At 47.3% G+C, this 14,589-nt stretch overlaps 1 protein-coding gene across 2 annotated transcripts; it reads left to right on the top strand.

Moving 5' to 3' along the window:
* The first annotated feature begins 605 nt into the window (after positions 1–605).
* On the top strand, positions 606–11,378 carry LMO2 (LIM domain only 2). Of its 2 annotated transcripts, none has more exons than XM_081281065.1 (4): positions 606–753; positions 1,000–1,231; positions 5,665–5,880; positions 10,371–11,378. In XM_081281065.1, exons 2-4 carry the CDS (start codon positions 1,191–1,193, stop codon positions 10,588–10,590), a joined length of 477 nt encoding a protein of 158 aa, XP_081137191.1. In that variant the 5' UTR covers positions 606–753; positions 1,000–1,190; the 3' UTR covers positions 10,591–11,378. The 2 variants fall into 2 exon arrangements, with proteins under 2 accessions (XP_081137191.1, XP_081137190.1); XM_081281064.1 differs by having other exon boundaries at positions 743–876.
* The last annotated feature ends 3,211 nt before the right edge of the window (positions 11,379–14,589 follow it).

Genomic DNA, 14,589 nt, shown 5'->3' with positions numbered 1-14,589 from the left:
CAGACCAACGTGGTCCCTCCCAGCCACCCTCCCTACAGGATTAGCTGTCCGCAGCACTGCTCAGGCGTACCCAGCCCGTGCGTTCCTTGCTCGCACAGCTCCAGTTGCCTCTCTGGAGCGCAGACGCAGCTACAAGCCCGCCGCCAGCAGAGCCGCGCTGTCCGGGGCATCCGCGCGCACCGCGACTGTGGACCCGGGACCTCGAACCCGGGACGGGCGCGCGCGACAGCCACTCGGAACGCCTGCGTTCCTGTAGGTGCTTATTTCACATTCTTTATTGCTTGAGATGCCGGGTGAATACTTTCGGCCTTAGTTAAACCAAAAGGGAAACGCGGAAGAGGGGAAGCCCTGAAGAATGATTTAGTGGCAGCCTAGCCTCCTCTCCAAGGATAGGTGTTCACTGAGCGACTCTGTCCCCGATGCTGGCCCCTTTAAGAAGGCAAGTCAGTCTTGCTGCTGCTGCTGTTTGTATTGCTAATCCCCAGGAGCCCCGTTTAAAAAAAATAGGAAGAAAAAAAAAGGGGAGGGGGGGGACGGGCATCTGTCTCTTTAAATGTGATTTCCTTCTATTGTATTTGAATCGTGATCAGGAAAAAGGAAATGAAACCAGAGACAGAGGGAAGCTGAGCGAAAATAGACCTTCCCGAGAGAGGAGGAAGCCCGGGGAGAGAGGCTAGGTCCCCTCCCCGCCCCCAGGCCGCCGCCCCCTCTCTGCCCTCGGCGGCGAGCGGCGCGCCGCGGCACTGGCCGAAGGTGCGAGGGGCTCCCGGCAGCCGGGCGGGCGCGCACCATCCTCGCGGGCGACGAGGAGCTGGCGACAGCGCGCGAGCGGGACCGGGCGGCGGCGGCGGCGCGGCGGCGGGACCGGGATGGAAGGTTAAGTCCTGAGTAGCAGCAGCTGCTGCAGCCGCCCGGGGCCAGGCTGCGCTCCCCGGCCCCCGTCTCGGCCGCAGCGCGCCCGCAGCCCGGTGATTCGCTCTCTCTCTTTGGCGTTTGAAGGGAGCGCGGTGACTGTCCTTGAGCGCGGAGGGGCGAGCTCGCCGCCGGAGCGCCGGAGCAAGAGGAGGCGCAGGAGCGGCGGCAGCGGCGGCGGCGCCCGAGCACCCGAGGGGGTCCGAGCCCCAGCAGCCGGTCAGCCCCGCGCCACAAAGGGAGCGCCCCCGCCGCCCGGCACGCCGCCTCCCTCCCCAATGTCCTCGGCCATCGAGAGGAAGAGCCTGGACCCGTCTGAGTAAGTGTGGCGCCCCTGCCCCTGCCACCCACGGTGTCCGCGGCCACGCGCCCCGGAGCGACCGGGTGGCGCCGGCGGCCCGCGAGGGGCTCCAGGTGCGCGCCTGCACCGTGTCCTTGGACCCCTCTGCCTTGCGCGGGGCTCCCCCTTCCTCGCGAGTGACTCTCTGAGGGCACCAGGAGACCCACCGGGCGGAAGGGGGCAGGAACCTGATCCGGCCCGGTCCCTCTGCGGGCCCCCAGTGGGCTACCTGGGACGTACCCCAAAGCCACCGCGGGCCAGAAAGTTTGCACTGGAGCGGGCACCGGGGAGCTCGGAGGAGCGCAGGTGGAGCCCGGAGAGTGTTCAGGGCTTTATTCTGCTTCCTTCTCCCTTCTTGCCCTTTCTTGGCTCCCTTTCTCTTTGTCCATTTGGTCCTGGAGAGGGGGATATTTCAAGTGAAGGCCTCCGGAGTCCCCGACGGCCCCTTTCTGGGTCCGCAGGTGGAGCGACTGTCAGCAGCGTGGGTAACCAGCGCACGAGAGGGTCCACCTGTTCACCTGGGAGCTTGCTCTAGGCTCCAGAGACTTCTAGAACAACTAATCCGGAATTAATTTGGGTATTTGCACTGGCTCCCCACCCGGAATCCACCGATGGGGGTCTGTGAATCTTAAAAATTAGCGCACCATTTTGTGTAGTATAGGTGTATTTTTTTCTGGAGAGTGGAGTCTCACAAGTTTTTTTCTTTTTCTCTTTTATGTCACACTTTCAAAGGATTGCGGGGTGGAGAAACCAGAGCTCTAATAACCATGTGCTGCAATTTTTCGAACCCCTGCTCTGGTTTGTGTTGAACATTCCCTATTCCCAACCTATATCCCAACCCATTCTCTAGTGTTAACATGGGGAGCAAGGGGTGTTTAATGTATCATTTTTCCTCAACACAAATGCCCTTTTAAGAGTCATTAGCTGTCTGGTTTTGAATTTTTATTCCTTTGAAGTCCCCATCTAATCCTTTGAAGGGATTTGTTACACAAGACCAAAGGAGCTGGTTAATGACTTGTCCATTTGTGCTTTTAAGAGGCATTTGTTTTGTTTTTTCTTTTCCTGCTTTAAAAGAATTGTGCTTTCCTGCTTGAAGTCACGTACCCCCATCCCCAATTTCAGCCTTCTATGGTGTTTATTTACCTGGGTTTTTACCCTCAGTTGCCAACATAAAAACTCAGCATGTTCTCATAAAACACAGGAAGTACCAGGATCCAATGAGATTATAAACATTACTCTTGAGTCTTGAAGGTTAAGACACCAGCTCTATGAGGAGCTAGGTTTCTTTTAACAAAGACCCAGCTTCCTTAATCCAATTCTCAGGAGAAAAATAACATTCCTTTTTTTTTTAAGTATATGCAAACAGTGGATTTAAAGTATATATATATCTATCTATATATATAAACCTAGAATTACAACTGAGCCCTGAGTTTTCAGAGACTGGGCAAAACCATAGTCATAACAGTAAGGGAGCAGATCCTAGGAATTTGTGCCTAGTGTCTTTTCCAGGCAGCAGGACTTAGTCACTAATCCTTTTATTAGAAGATACATCTGGAGGGTTTGGTTACCTAAAGGAAGTTTGCTCTTTCCAAAGTTTGTGCTTTTCACCCTGAGATTAGAAAATGGAAACATCCTAACTTCATAACACAGCAGATACTTGCTGTGGGGGTACATGTATCCCATCCTTCCTCTGCTGTGTGCCCAGGTGAGAAGTCACTGCAGCCCATCTTTCCTCCTTTCTCTTGGAGATTATTGAGAATTTTTATCAGAAATCCAGGATAGGCTCTGGGAGGATGTCAAATACTAATTTGAGGGTGAATCTCCCTCAGTCATTGGCTCGAATCATTCCCCCCAAAATAATGTGACTTTATCATTAATTTTTTTTTAGTTGTAGATGGACAGAATGCATTTATTTTTATGTGGTGCTGGGGATTGAACTCGAATTCAGTGCCTCATGCATGCTAGGCAAGTGCTCTACCTCGGAGCCACAACCCCAGCCCTGACTTTATCATTAATTATAAAAAGATAGCTGGAGCCAGTGTCTTAGTCTGTCCTCTATCTCATCTCAGCCCATCATCGTTGTTGTTGCTCTTTTTGCTTTACATTTTTACTGGGTCTTGATGCCTTGCTAGATGCTTCTTGCATGCTTGCTGGAAGCCAACTTGAGTCATGACATTCATACCTCCAAATACAGATAAAAACTTCCCGAGGCATATGCAAATGAAGTTTATAGACAGAAAGCCAGCCAGTGTTCATGAACACAGAGATTTCCTCTGTCATGCAGTTGGTGGTCCTTCTGCCACCCTGTAACAAGAGCAGTTCATTTTTTAAAAAATATTTTTAGATGTTGATGAACCCTTATTTTATTCATTTATTTATATGCTGAGAATCAAACCCAGTGCCTCACACATGCAAGGCAAGTGCTGTACCACTGAGCCACAACCCCAGTCCAAGGAGTTAATTTTTAAAGGCAGTTTTGCATCAGTTGAGTGCAAATTCTCCTCCTTCACAGATGGTGAGCAGCAGCATCAGGGGCATCCAGCATGGTTGTGGCTCCATGAGTGCTTTAAAAGCCCAAAGTAAGACTGGGCTGTGGAAAGAAGAGAAGCAGTTCTAAATTGATGCAGGAGAAATGGCCAAGGGTAGTCACTATTTTTCAGAAGGCAGAATCAAAGTTCTTATGGACAATCTATAAAAACAAAGACCTCAGTGAATTCTTTAAAAATATTTAAGGTCTTGATCCCCCCCCCCCCCCCCCACAAAAGAAACTGGCTTCAGGGAGCTGGGGCTCAGCAGTAGAGCATTCGCCTAGCATGTTTGAGGCCCTGGGTTCGATCCTCAGCACCATATAATTATAAATAAAATAAAGGTATTGTGTCCAACTGTAACTAAAAAATAAAATACTTAAAAAAAAGAAACTGGCTTCAGCTTCACTTTTCCTTTTATTTAAAGAAGACAATCTTATACTCTGTCTGCAAAGCATGGATTTAATTCCAGCATCCTTAATTAACTATTTTTAAGGAGTGCTTCATCCATTCCTGGACATAGTCACCTGAAGTTGTAAAAGTGCTATAAACACTGATGCCCTGAGTCTTATTGTCCCTAAGTATAATAGGTGCTGAGCTTTGTGGGCTCAGGCCAATTAGGACACAAGGTCACCTGGTAAGAGTGCCAGCTAGAAATAGGAGACACAGATTTATAGTTCCAAGGTTCCCAAGAGGAAAGTCCCTTTGGGAATTTCACAATTGGAAGAAGGTCCATTTTTAAAAACATAATAGACTTAAATAGATTTGTATTTGAACAAGATTCCAGACAGCACATGTTAATTATTACAAACCAACGAGTTTTTCCTATCTCCCAGCAGGTGCTAGAATCATTCCTTCCACTCCTTTTCTCTTTTGGCAGTAATTTAAATCAAAAGTGTTCAGGTTCTAGTGAAGTAAAGTGAACAGGAGCCCGTACGCATGGCTTTGTAAAAAAAAACCTCATTGTGAAGGAATTGCCTGGATTGAGATTCCTTTGGCTGTTTAATTGCCTTCCACTCTTTTCTTTAAGATCACTGTTTTCATCCCCTTCCCACTTTCTTTCCTAAGTCATCTTTATTCAAATCCGTCTTGCCGTTGTAAAAATTTTCATGTAAGGAAAGTGTAACTGATGTCCTACATCAGTTTGACTGTGGCCTTAATATCTGCGATTTTCCCCCAAGGATTCATTCAGAAAGGATGGGATGTAGAATTTCTGTTAAAAGAAAATGAGAATTCCTATTTTATCCTGATGAAGTTTTTCTCTTGGAAAGAGAAAGCAACCTAACATCATTTGAGTTGCCTCCTTCTTTCTGCATCCTCTCTGCTTTTGTGAGTTGGGGGTGTGTGTGTGGGAGCTTAAGGTATATACACTGACGTGGGGCTTCAGTGGGGGATTTGCAGATTTTAGCACTCTCGGTAGTCGGATGTCCCCACAGCAAGCAACTCCTTTGGTGCCAGGTGCTTTCTCTGGGCTTAGGCAGTGCCTAGGGTCCTGGGTATGGGAGGAACAAAAAGAGGGAGGACTGGGAAGACATAGGACACTAGGAGGAGAAGGTGGAAGGAGCAAAAGGGAGGCCAGAGGTGTCCACAATGGTGCTGGGTGGTGGGTAGGGGTCCAGCGCCACCTGCAGGCACCTTGGATGCCTCTGGGTGCCTTGAGGTTACTTCCAGGATCTAGGACGTGAGGTCTAGCTCTCTTCTGTCTTAACTCAGGACTCCCCGGGTCTCTGGGCAATCTGACCTTGAAGTATGCTGTCCTGTCCCCTCTCCTTCTGTTACCAGGAAGCAATGGAGTAAGTTTCCCTGTTTGGCCCAGAGAGATTCCTGAGCTCCAGGGCCCCTCTTCCTCCTGGTAAACTTGTCCCTAATGCTTGGCCTCCTCTCCAGGGAACCAGTGGATGAGGTGCTGCAGATCCCCCCATCCCTGCTGACATGCGGTGGCTGCCAGCAGAACATCGGGGACCGCTACTTCCTGAAGGCCATCGACCAGTACTGGCATGAGGACTGCCTCAGCTGTGACCTCTGTGGCTGCCGGCTGGGTGAGGTGGGCCGGCGCCTCTACTACAAGCTGGGCCGGAAGCTCTGCCGAAGGGACTATCTCAGGTACCTCCCGACCCTCCCAAGCCCTGACACATCTGAGTCTGGGGTATGGCCCCAGCTCCCACTTGGGCTCTGAGGTGCCTGCCCGCAGGAGGTTGGGCAGTGGAGGCTGAATCTGCAGAGAAGCAGCAGCTCTTCCTCCAGCCAAGATTATGCTCCCAGAGATACCTTCCAATATGGTAAAATGCAATATTTTTAAAGGCAAGAGAAGAATAAACTCAGAAGTCAGAATAGTGTTTCTCCCTGGAGGCAGATAGGGGATGGGATTGGGGAGGGACATAAGGGAGTGCCATAGGAACTGGAGGGGTGCTGTAAAGAAGTTTGGGGGTGGGTTCTTGGGAGCTCATTTTAATACTTCAAAACACATATAGGTTATAAAAAAATCTTTTGTATGATTCCAATATTATGTGATGAGAAATTTAATAATAGCATATTCTCACCATGGAGCTCCAAGCATCGACTCTTGTGGTAGGAAGGCGGCATTCAACTCGCATAAAGGCAAAGGCTCCCTTGTCAGGGGAGGTTGAGTTCCAGCACCATTATCTCCTAGCTCCATAACCTTGGGCAAGCTTCTGGAATCCACAATTTCCTCATCTGCAAAATGGAGCTAGTAATAGTACCTGCTTCCAAGGAAGTGGGGAGGCGCGGATGGAATAATACATGTGGAGGACTTGGCTAAGTGTGTGCATGTCAAGTAGACATTAGCTGCCTCTATAATTTGCCCTCATGACAGTGTCATGAAGTAGTTTCCAATCTAATGGACAAGAAGATGAAAGAATGGAAGAGTAGACTAGGAAGTTTACAACACAGAGTGGGACGGGAGCTGAGGACATCTTTTCTGCCCTGGGTCATACTATTGGTCATGGGAATTTTCCAGCTCTCAATGAATACCTTTGCCTGGAATGTTCTAGTATCTCATAATTCCATATTAGCTGTGCCATATTAGGGCACAGAGGTAATTCTGTGCCCTCTGCTGTCAGATCTGATCAACTGTGTAGCTGTCAGTTCTTGGCCATCTTGCTGTGGCAGAGGGTCTACATGCAGCCCTAAAACATGAGGCCCATCCAGCCCATGGAAGCTACCACTAGGGTAGCTTCATGAACCTAATCTGCCCTAAAAAACACTTTACATGTGAAGGGCAGGGGGAATGCTGCAGGTAATTCCACAGTGAAGGAAGCTTATCTATTTATTCAAAAATGGATAGAATTAGCTCCCTCCCCCACCTAAAAAATTCCCAGATAAAGTTCTTATAAATTTAGCTGTTTTTAAAAAATAGGGTTTTTTTTCCCCCCAACGATCATGATTATCATTTTGTTCATTTTTCTTTTCTTTTTTTTAAGTCACCAGAAAATAGAACTCAATAAATACAGACCTGGTTTTGCTCAGTCCCAGTCTGCCAAATCAGTCAGAAAGCAGACTGGGTAAATGATTCCCACTGGGCCCCCTGACTACATCCCTGTCGAATCATTTGAATCTTATTAAATGAAGTGCAGATACAGTAAGGTCAAAAGAGCTGGGTTTCTCCCTATCTCCACGGTTTTATATAACATTCAAGAATAAAATCAGTGCTGCCTGGGCTTGTTAATCTTTTCCATTTTCAAAAAGGAGAGGAAAAAAATAGTCTGGGAGAACCCAATGTTAATTAACTTGTGTCTTGGTGACATGAAATAATTCTTCTCCCTGCTACATTCCCAGGCAACATGTTAATTAACTCTGCGTTAGGGCAGGCGTCGCCTCCATCCTTTAATATTTATATTATTGTTATTAAAATGGGCAGCAGAAAGCTTAAGATGTGACACCTCTTGACAGAGGAGAAAAAGGATTTTTGCTGCAGGGATGGTCCTTTAGCTAGGGACTTGTTTGCTAGCATCATTAGCATATCTGGCGGTATCTTGAATTTAACAAGGGAAGTTGGAGGAATGACTCAGTGGGTCCTCTAATGGGGTTCAGTCCCTCTTTACCCTAGAATAATCTCCCTGTGGGAATTTCCAATGGCTGACTCGCCTGATACAGTTCTTTTCAGACATTTAGCCTCAAACACTCATGAGACCCCCATAAAGAACTTAAACCCTGCTGCTGTTGTGTTGCTGGGAACATAACTGCAGCCATTAGTTGGTGCCCAACCCACATCCCTGGATTCAATTCTTTGTGTGCAGCACCCCTTTGTCCCCTGTAGGTATACTTTCAGCAGCCAGCACCTGCATCTAACCAGCATCATTAGAGCCGGAGTGTGCAGGTCCCCACCAGACAGACCCCTGTGGGCCTTAGCCAGAGACACACACTGCAGGAATCCCAGAGCCCCACAGCCTTGCCTAGGACCAGGGAGATTTGGAAATGTGACTTGTGACTTACATTGCAGAGTTTCCTGGGCCAGAGCTACCTCCAAGGGCTCTTCCTGAGACTGCAACAGCTTGGTTTCCTCCCCCTCTGCCACCTCTCCCCTGGGGCAGCCTTAGTGAATCATTTGCACATAAATCCTCACCACAGGGTCTGCTCCTGGGATACCCAGCCTGAGACACCAATTCTTTGTTCCTGAGGTTAATGCTGCAGTTAAGTATCCTGGTTTAGTTTTACCACTATTAGACTCTCAGAGTACCTGAGTTGGAAGGGGCTACAGGGCCCTTTGCTTTGTAGCCGAAGATAGAGAAGTGTGAGCAGGGGATGTCATTTGCTGAAGTCACCTGGCTAGACGAGATGCTGGGACCTGAACTTGTTTCCCAAATATTTGTTCTTTGTTTTTCCCTTCATTAGCTGCCTGATGTGCTGTAATTTACCCCCTGACTGCCCTCTAATAAGCTCCCTCCTTCCTTAAGGTTCCCGCACCTCAGGCAGTTGGACTCAGATCCAAGCACACTGCTCTCTTGGCTGTACGTCTTTGCTTAGGCCCCAGCTTTACTTACTGAACAGTCAGGAAACCAGAACTCGTTCCACTCGGTGACCTCCAATGCTACGGTTGCCTACAGCTCCACCATCTGCTACGGTGGGATAAAATGTTCTCCCCCACTAATGAGTTTTGCTCCCAGGCGGTGCATTGGAAATACTCGGAGATCACCCAGTGGAAAGCTGGAATCTGGGGGAACTGAACTGGCCCTGGTGCTGACAGTGAGTTCTCTACCCACAGACCACCTCTTCTGAGGCCATTCACTCATTTTGCCCAAATATTGGCAATTGCCCTCACCTCCCTGCAAATTCTAAGAATGAACCAATGGATTCTCCAATTTTCTTAAGTTAATAAAAACTTCCCATAAGAACAAGCATCTACCTAAAATGGTCCTAAAGATCTTAGGTGGAAACTACCTGCTAACAAGCTATGTTACTAGCCATGTGTGAAAATTGATGTGCAACAGTCAGGCATGGCTGGGATCACACCTGGGATGTGTGCAAATATAGCTGGTGTTGGCTTAGCCCTGGATTCTTGGTGCCCTGATGTGCCCTTATGATGCTTCTGATAGCCAGGAGTGAGGAAGATACTAAGACTGCTGCCAATTCACTGAGGCTCAGAAAAATCGAAGGCCAGACTGGAGTCACTTAGGCACTCAGGTTTGGTTCTGGAGTCTGGGTCTTCTGATCCCAGGATTGTGTTATTCTATTTCAGAAGGCTTATTCTCAAACTTGAGCCTGCATCAGAGTTCTCTGAAAGGGCTCATTAATACCCAGACTGCTGAACCTTCTCCCCAGCATTTCTGTCAGGTTGGGGTACAGGGCTGAGAATGTGTATTTAAGTTCTGGGCAAAGCTGACTGCTGGTTCCTGGGACCAGTACTTTGAGAAGCATCACACTGACCTCTCCCAAGTCGCATCTCCCACCCTGATACTGAATATTGCTTGAAATAAGTGGTTAAACTGCCGAGGCTAGGGAGAGTCCTGATTTAGATGTTAGAAGAGAGGTGTCCCCAGAGATTCATGCCAAGGGGGTGGTGAGGATCATGAATTAAGACCTTCTGTTCATTGTAGAGAGATGCTGCTAGTTCTCTAGGTCTCTGAGGCACAATTAATCCTCCAATGTGTCTGCAGGGAGACTCCTGCAGCTCCTGGCAGCCGGGGCAGTGGGCCTGGCAACTTGTGGGGAATTCAAGGCCCACCTCCCTGTGGGTAAAATAGTGGCGGTCAACATGGTAGAGTTGGGGGCTTCAGAAAGACTCCTGGTCGCCTTTCAAAGGAGCCCAAGGCTCTCATTCCATCTCCTCTTCTACAGCGCAAGTTCCCCTGGGAGGGGACACTCTTCCACAGTGGTAGCCTGGGCAGCCTAGAGGTGTGGCGAGTGGTTGCTGAAGGCAGGGAGCAGGCTCAGAAGAGGAAGGAGTAACACCAAAGGAAATGCCACAGTGTCACTCAGCCTACTCTTTGCATCCTGGAAAAGACTGGTCCAGCTTTCCCTAGCTTCCTGGCTTCCCGGGAGTTTAACCTTCGTGATGGAACCCATTGCATTGCTCAGCCCCTTCTCCTGGTATTGCCTCTGCCCTGAATCTTAGTTTTTCTTTCTTTTTGTCACAGGCTTTTTGGCCAAGATGGTCTGTGCGCATCCTGTGACAAGCGGATCCGTGCCTATGAGATGACCATGCGGGTGAAGGATAAAGTGTACCACCTGGAGTGTTTCAAATGCGCTGCCTGTCAGAAGCACTTCTGTGTTGGGGACAGATATCTCCTCATCAACTCCGACATCGTGTGCGAACAGGACATCTACGAGTGGACTAAGATCAACGGGATGATATAGGCCAGAGTCCCCAGGCATCTTTGGGGAGGTATTCACTAAAGACACTGTCTCCATGGGGGTCTTCACTCTTAGGCACTTTGGGGATTTGAGGGTAGGGAAAGGCATTTCTTGGGGGATGGTGGACCCTTAACTGGGCACCAAGCTGTAGCATCTGATTGAAATAATCCAAGGGCCAAGACTTCAGTGTGATAAAAGGAGCAGCCCTTAGAGAGAACTGATGGCCACAGCCTATCCATAGTAACTGACATGATTAGAGGAAGAATGGAACATTTGGGGGCAAGCAGGCACTGTGCCATCCTGATGGAATTTTCTGTCTATAGATGAGAGTTGCTGTATAAAGACTCTTTATGACTTTGATGTTTGCAAACAAGAGATGTGCAATTGATTTCATTTGTCCCTGGCTTTTGTAACAACCCTGTTCCAATCACTCTCCTCTACACAGGGAAAGGACAGAGAAGAGAGTGGCCATCTTTTTTGTCCTTGGCCACCCTCTCAAGGCCTTAAGCTTTGGACCCAAGGGGAACTGCATGGAGACACATTTCAGTTGGGAATAGAGACCACAACTTTTAACCAATTATTTAAAGCAATGCTGATGAATCACTTGTTTTTAGACACCTTCATTTTAAGGTGAAGTGTTCCACAGATTGTTTCTATACAAATGTAAATCTAAAAAAAAAAATCAAAGTTGTTCAACTATTTTATTATCTTAGATTATATCAAAGTATTTGTTGTGTGTAGTAAAGGAAAAAAAAACCACTTCTGCAGACAATAAAAATGACCGACCAAAATGCAGTGTTGTTTATTTGATAATGACTTACAATCTGGGATGGCGGGAAAACGGTCTGCTCTTTCTGTTGTAAAGGAGGAGTAAATAAGCCTTTTACTTCTAGGTCAAATAAAAACCTCAATTGATTGCAAGGGTGTATATGAGGTTTATATAGGTTTCTATATTACTGGCAATTATATAACAGGTCATCATGCAGCTCAGAGGGATGTAGAATAATTAAATTGTTATTGTAAAATGTGCATTTCGCTTCAGCATTGTATGGAGGGAGAGGAAGGCAGCAAGATCATTGCCTTTGGGGAACTTGTAACCTAGAAAGCACACAAATACATAAAACAGATTCCCTTTGGGAGAGAAGGTAATTACCTAGTTTGAAATGTGGCAAAGATGCTGAGCTTGACACTTCGATTTTCCAAGACGTGTGTCTCAGGGTATTTTATGACAAGCGGTTAAGGGGACCTTACTTGGAGGATTTAAAGCAGGCATCTTGGCTGCTTTGCCTTCATTCCATCCTGGCTGCCACCATGAACTGACTCCAGCGCCACCTGCTGGTCCTCACCTCTCAGCACGCTGGCCCCAGAGCATCCCGGTGAAGGAGAAGCCTCCACCAAGAATGTGCTTTTCAATTATTTCATGAAAAGATTGGCAAACAACAAGAAGTCTAAATGTGTTTAATTATCAAGATGTCAGAAACATGCAGCTAGGGCTACAGCTAATTAACTGAGTCCTTTAAAGGCTCTATCACTAAGGCTTTTTTCTTTTTTCGTTTCCTTCTAGAGGAGAAATAATGAAGTAATGTCTCTTTTGGCCTGTAACACACAAAAAGTGGTTGGGAAATTTGACTGCTTAAGGTGGCCTATTTAAAACAAATCCAATTAGATCGCATCCCAGCACAGGTGGTGGGGATGTGCTGCCGGCGAGGGGACATTTGCTCCAACTCAGCGGTTCTCAAACTGCGGTCCCTGAACCAGCAGTATCAGCATCACCTGGGAACTTGCTAAAAAGATTCGAAGATTCATGGGCTTCACCTTAACACCCTGAATCAGAAACTCTGGGGATGGGCCTCAGTAATTTGTGTTTTAACAAGCTCTGAGGGTGATTCTGACTCATGCTCAAATTTGAGAAGAGGTTTATCAACAACTAAACAAATGTTAAAAACAATTTGAGAATGGCTGTTTCAAATCATCCCCCAGGTAGGAGGATTGTGCATTCTAACATTCAGTATTTGACAAGCAGATTAATCAGTGAATAATTCTTCCATATGTTGTCAAACACTATTTACCCATGAGCCCTAAAATGAAAACTTACATATTCTTTATCACTCAGCTAACATTCATCTTGGGCTTTGTCTACCAGATCAATTGCAATTCAATTCATTTTTAATCATATCAATGTTAGTAATAATAATTATTGATTTTTATCTATGCAATAATCTTATAAGTAATATTAAGTTTCTTGCCTTGGAAATGTAAGCTTTATTCCTAATCCCTATTGTAGCAACACTCGTAAATTTTAAGAAACCAGCCAAGCCCTTCGCCATCCTTAGTAAAGCAGGAACCTGACACTTGGCAGTTGTCATTAGGAACATTTTGCAGAATCACGAATGCTCAGGCAGAGTCTTTGCTGCAAGTTGCCCAGGTGCCAAAATGTCTAACCCACAACTGACCTGCAAGGAAGGGCATTCAGAAACTTTTAAAGAGGGAACCATCTCCTGGAGTCCCCTCTGGTGGTCAATGCCTGGTTGTGTCACTGCACGCCCTAGACTTGGTGTCTCGGGAGCCAGGCACCTGTTCCCTCCCCAGGTCCACACCTTGATTCAGCAGTTTGCAGCAACATTTCTCTTTCTCCCACTTCATTAGTGTCTTCTGCTCAAACAGACTCCTTTCATTGCTGCCTCTAATAAGAATCAGACTTCTCAGGAAAACTTGGAAGTCCTACAAAGTTAAAATAAAGCACTTGGGAAGAGCATTACATCCGAAGTCTTGGACTTGAACTTCAATGACCGACGACTTCAGAAACATTTACACAGCACTTCCCGAATTCCAGGCATTCTTCTAGGTCACTTTGTAACTATTAACTCCTTGAGCCCACATAATAGCCCTCTGTGTCGATTGTTGGTTGTTGTCAATTGAGCAGTCACAGTTGAGGAAACCGAGGCCTGGACAGGTGAAGTCACTTTCCTGAGGTCCTGTGGCCAATAAGCAGCAGCTGGCTTAACCCAGGGCTCTCTGCCCTGCACGCTGCTGCCTCCACTAGCTCACCTCAGCCCATAGGCACTTTCTCATCCACAGAAAAAGGAAAACCAAACCTTTTGCCCCAGATTATTGGAGGCTATTTGAATTTAGTTTGGCCAGAACTGGAAACAAAGCACAGTAATGAAGATATGTAAAAACTGCTATGGAAACACAGAGTAGGGGAAATTAGCCCAAGGGCAGCTGTCTGAAGTAAAGAGGAGGTGACATTTGAAATGGCCCTAGTCCTGGGAGTAGGATGGGCAAAGATCAGAGGCCTTAAGTAGGCAGAGCAAGTCTGCAGGTAAGCCCAGAGTTTATGGGTGGTGGTTTGCGCATTGGCTGGGGAGGGGCTGAGGCCATCATCTGGGTGAGGGGTTTCAATTCCTCTTCTGGAACTAAGCTACCACTGTCACTCAGTGATAAAGCGCTTCCTGTCATGCATCAGGTCCTGGGTTCGATCCTCAACACTTCTTAAAAAAAAAAAATCATGATTTTGTGACTTTCTGGCAGGGTGACATGTAAACTCAGTTCCTTTACAGGCAAAGACATGGGTCTGAGTGAACACTGCTGATTTCTGACTTCACCTCACCTTGGACTCTCAGTTCAAGCCCCTCCTCTTCAATGACCCCATTTGCAGCTACTCACCTGGTGGGTCTCACACTGCAGTGCCTAGGAGTTTCCTAATTGATAGGAGAGGATAGAGGCTAGAAATAGGCCAGCTCCAGGGCTGAACTGTGTATCCACAGGATCAAGTTCTTTCGCCTGAGGCCCAGCAATCTACACCATCCTGAGCAATGCCCCTTCCTTCACTTGTGTTTGTTTCCTGATTTCACTAAGAAATTGCAGCCAGTGGGGTGCAGTGTAATCCCAGCGACTCAAGAGGCTGAGACAGGAGGATCACAACTTCAAGGCCAGCCTCAGCAATTTAGTGAGGCCCTCAGCAACTTAGCAAGAAACTATTTAAAAAAATAAAAAGGGCTG

This window comes from Spermophilus citellus (assembly GCF_964194105.1).
Source record: "Spermophilus citellus genome assembly, chromosome: 2".
In the NCBI taxonomy this organism is placed as follows: domain Eukaryota; kingdom Metazoa; phylum Chordata; class Mammalia; order Rodentia; family Sciuridae; genus Spermophilus; species Spermophilus citellus.
The sequence above is the reverse complement of the archived record's forward strand: the minus strand, read 5'-3'. Positions and strand labels throughout refer to the sequence as shown.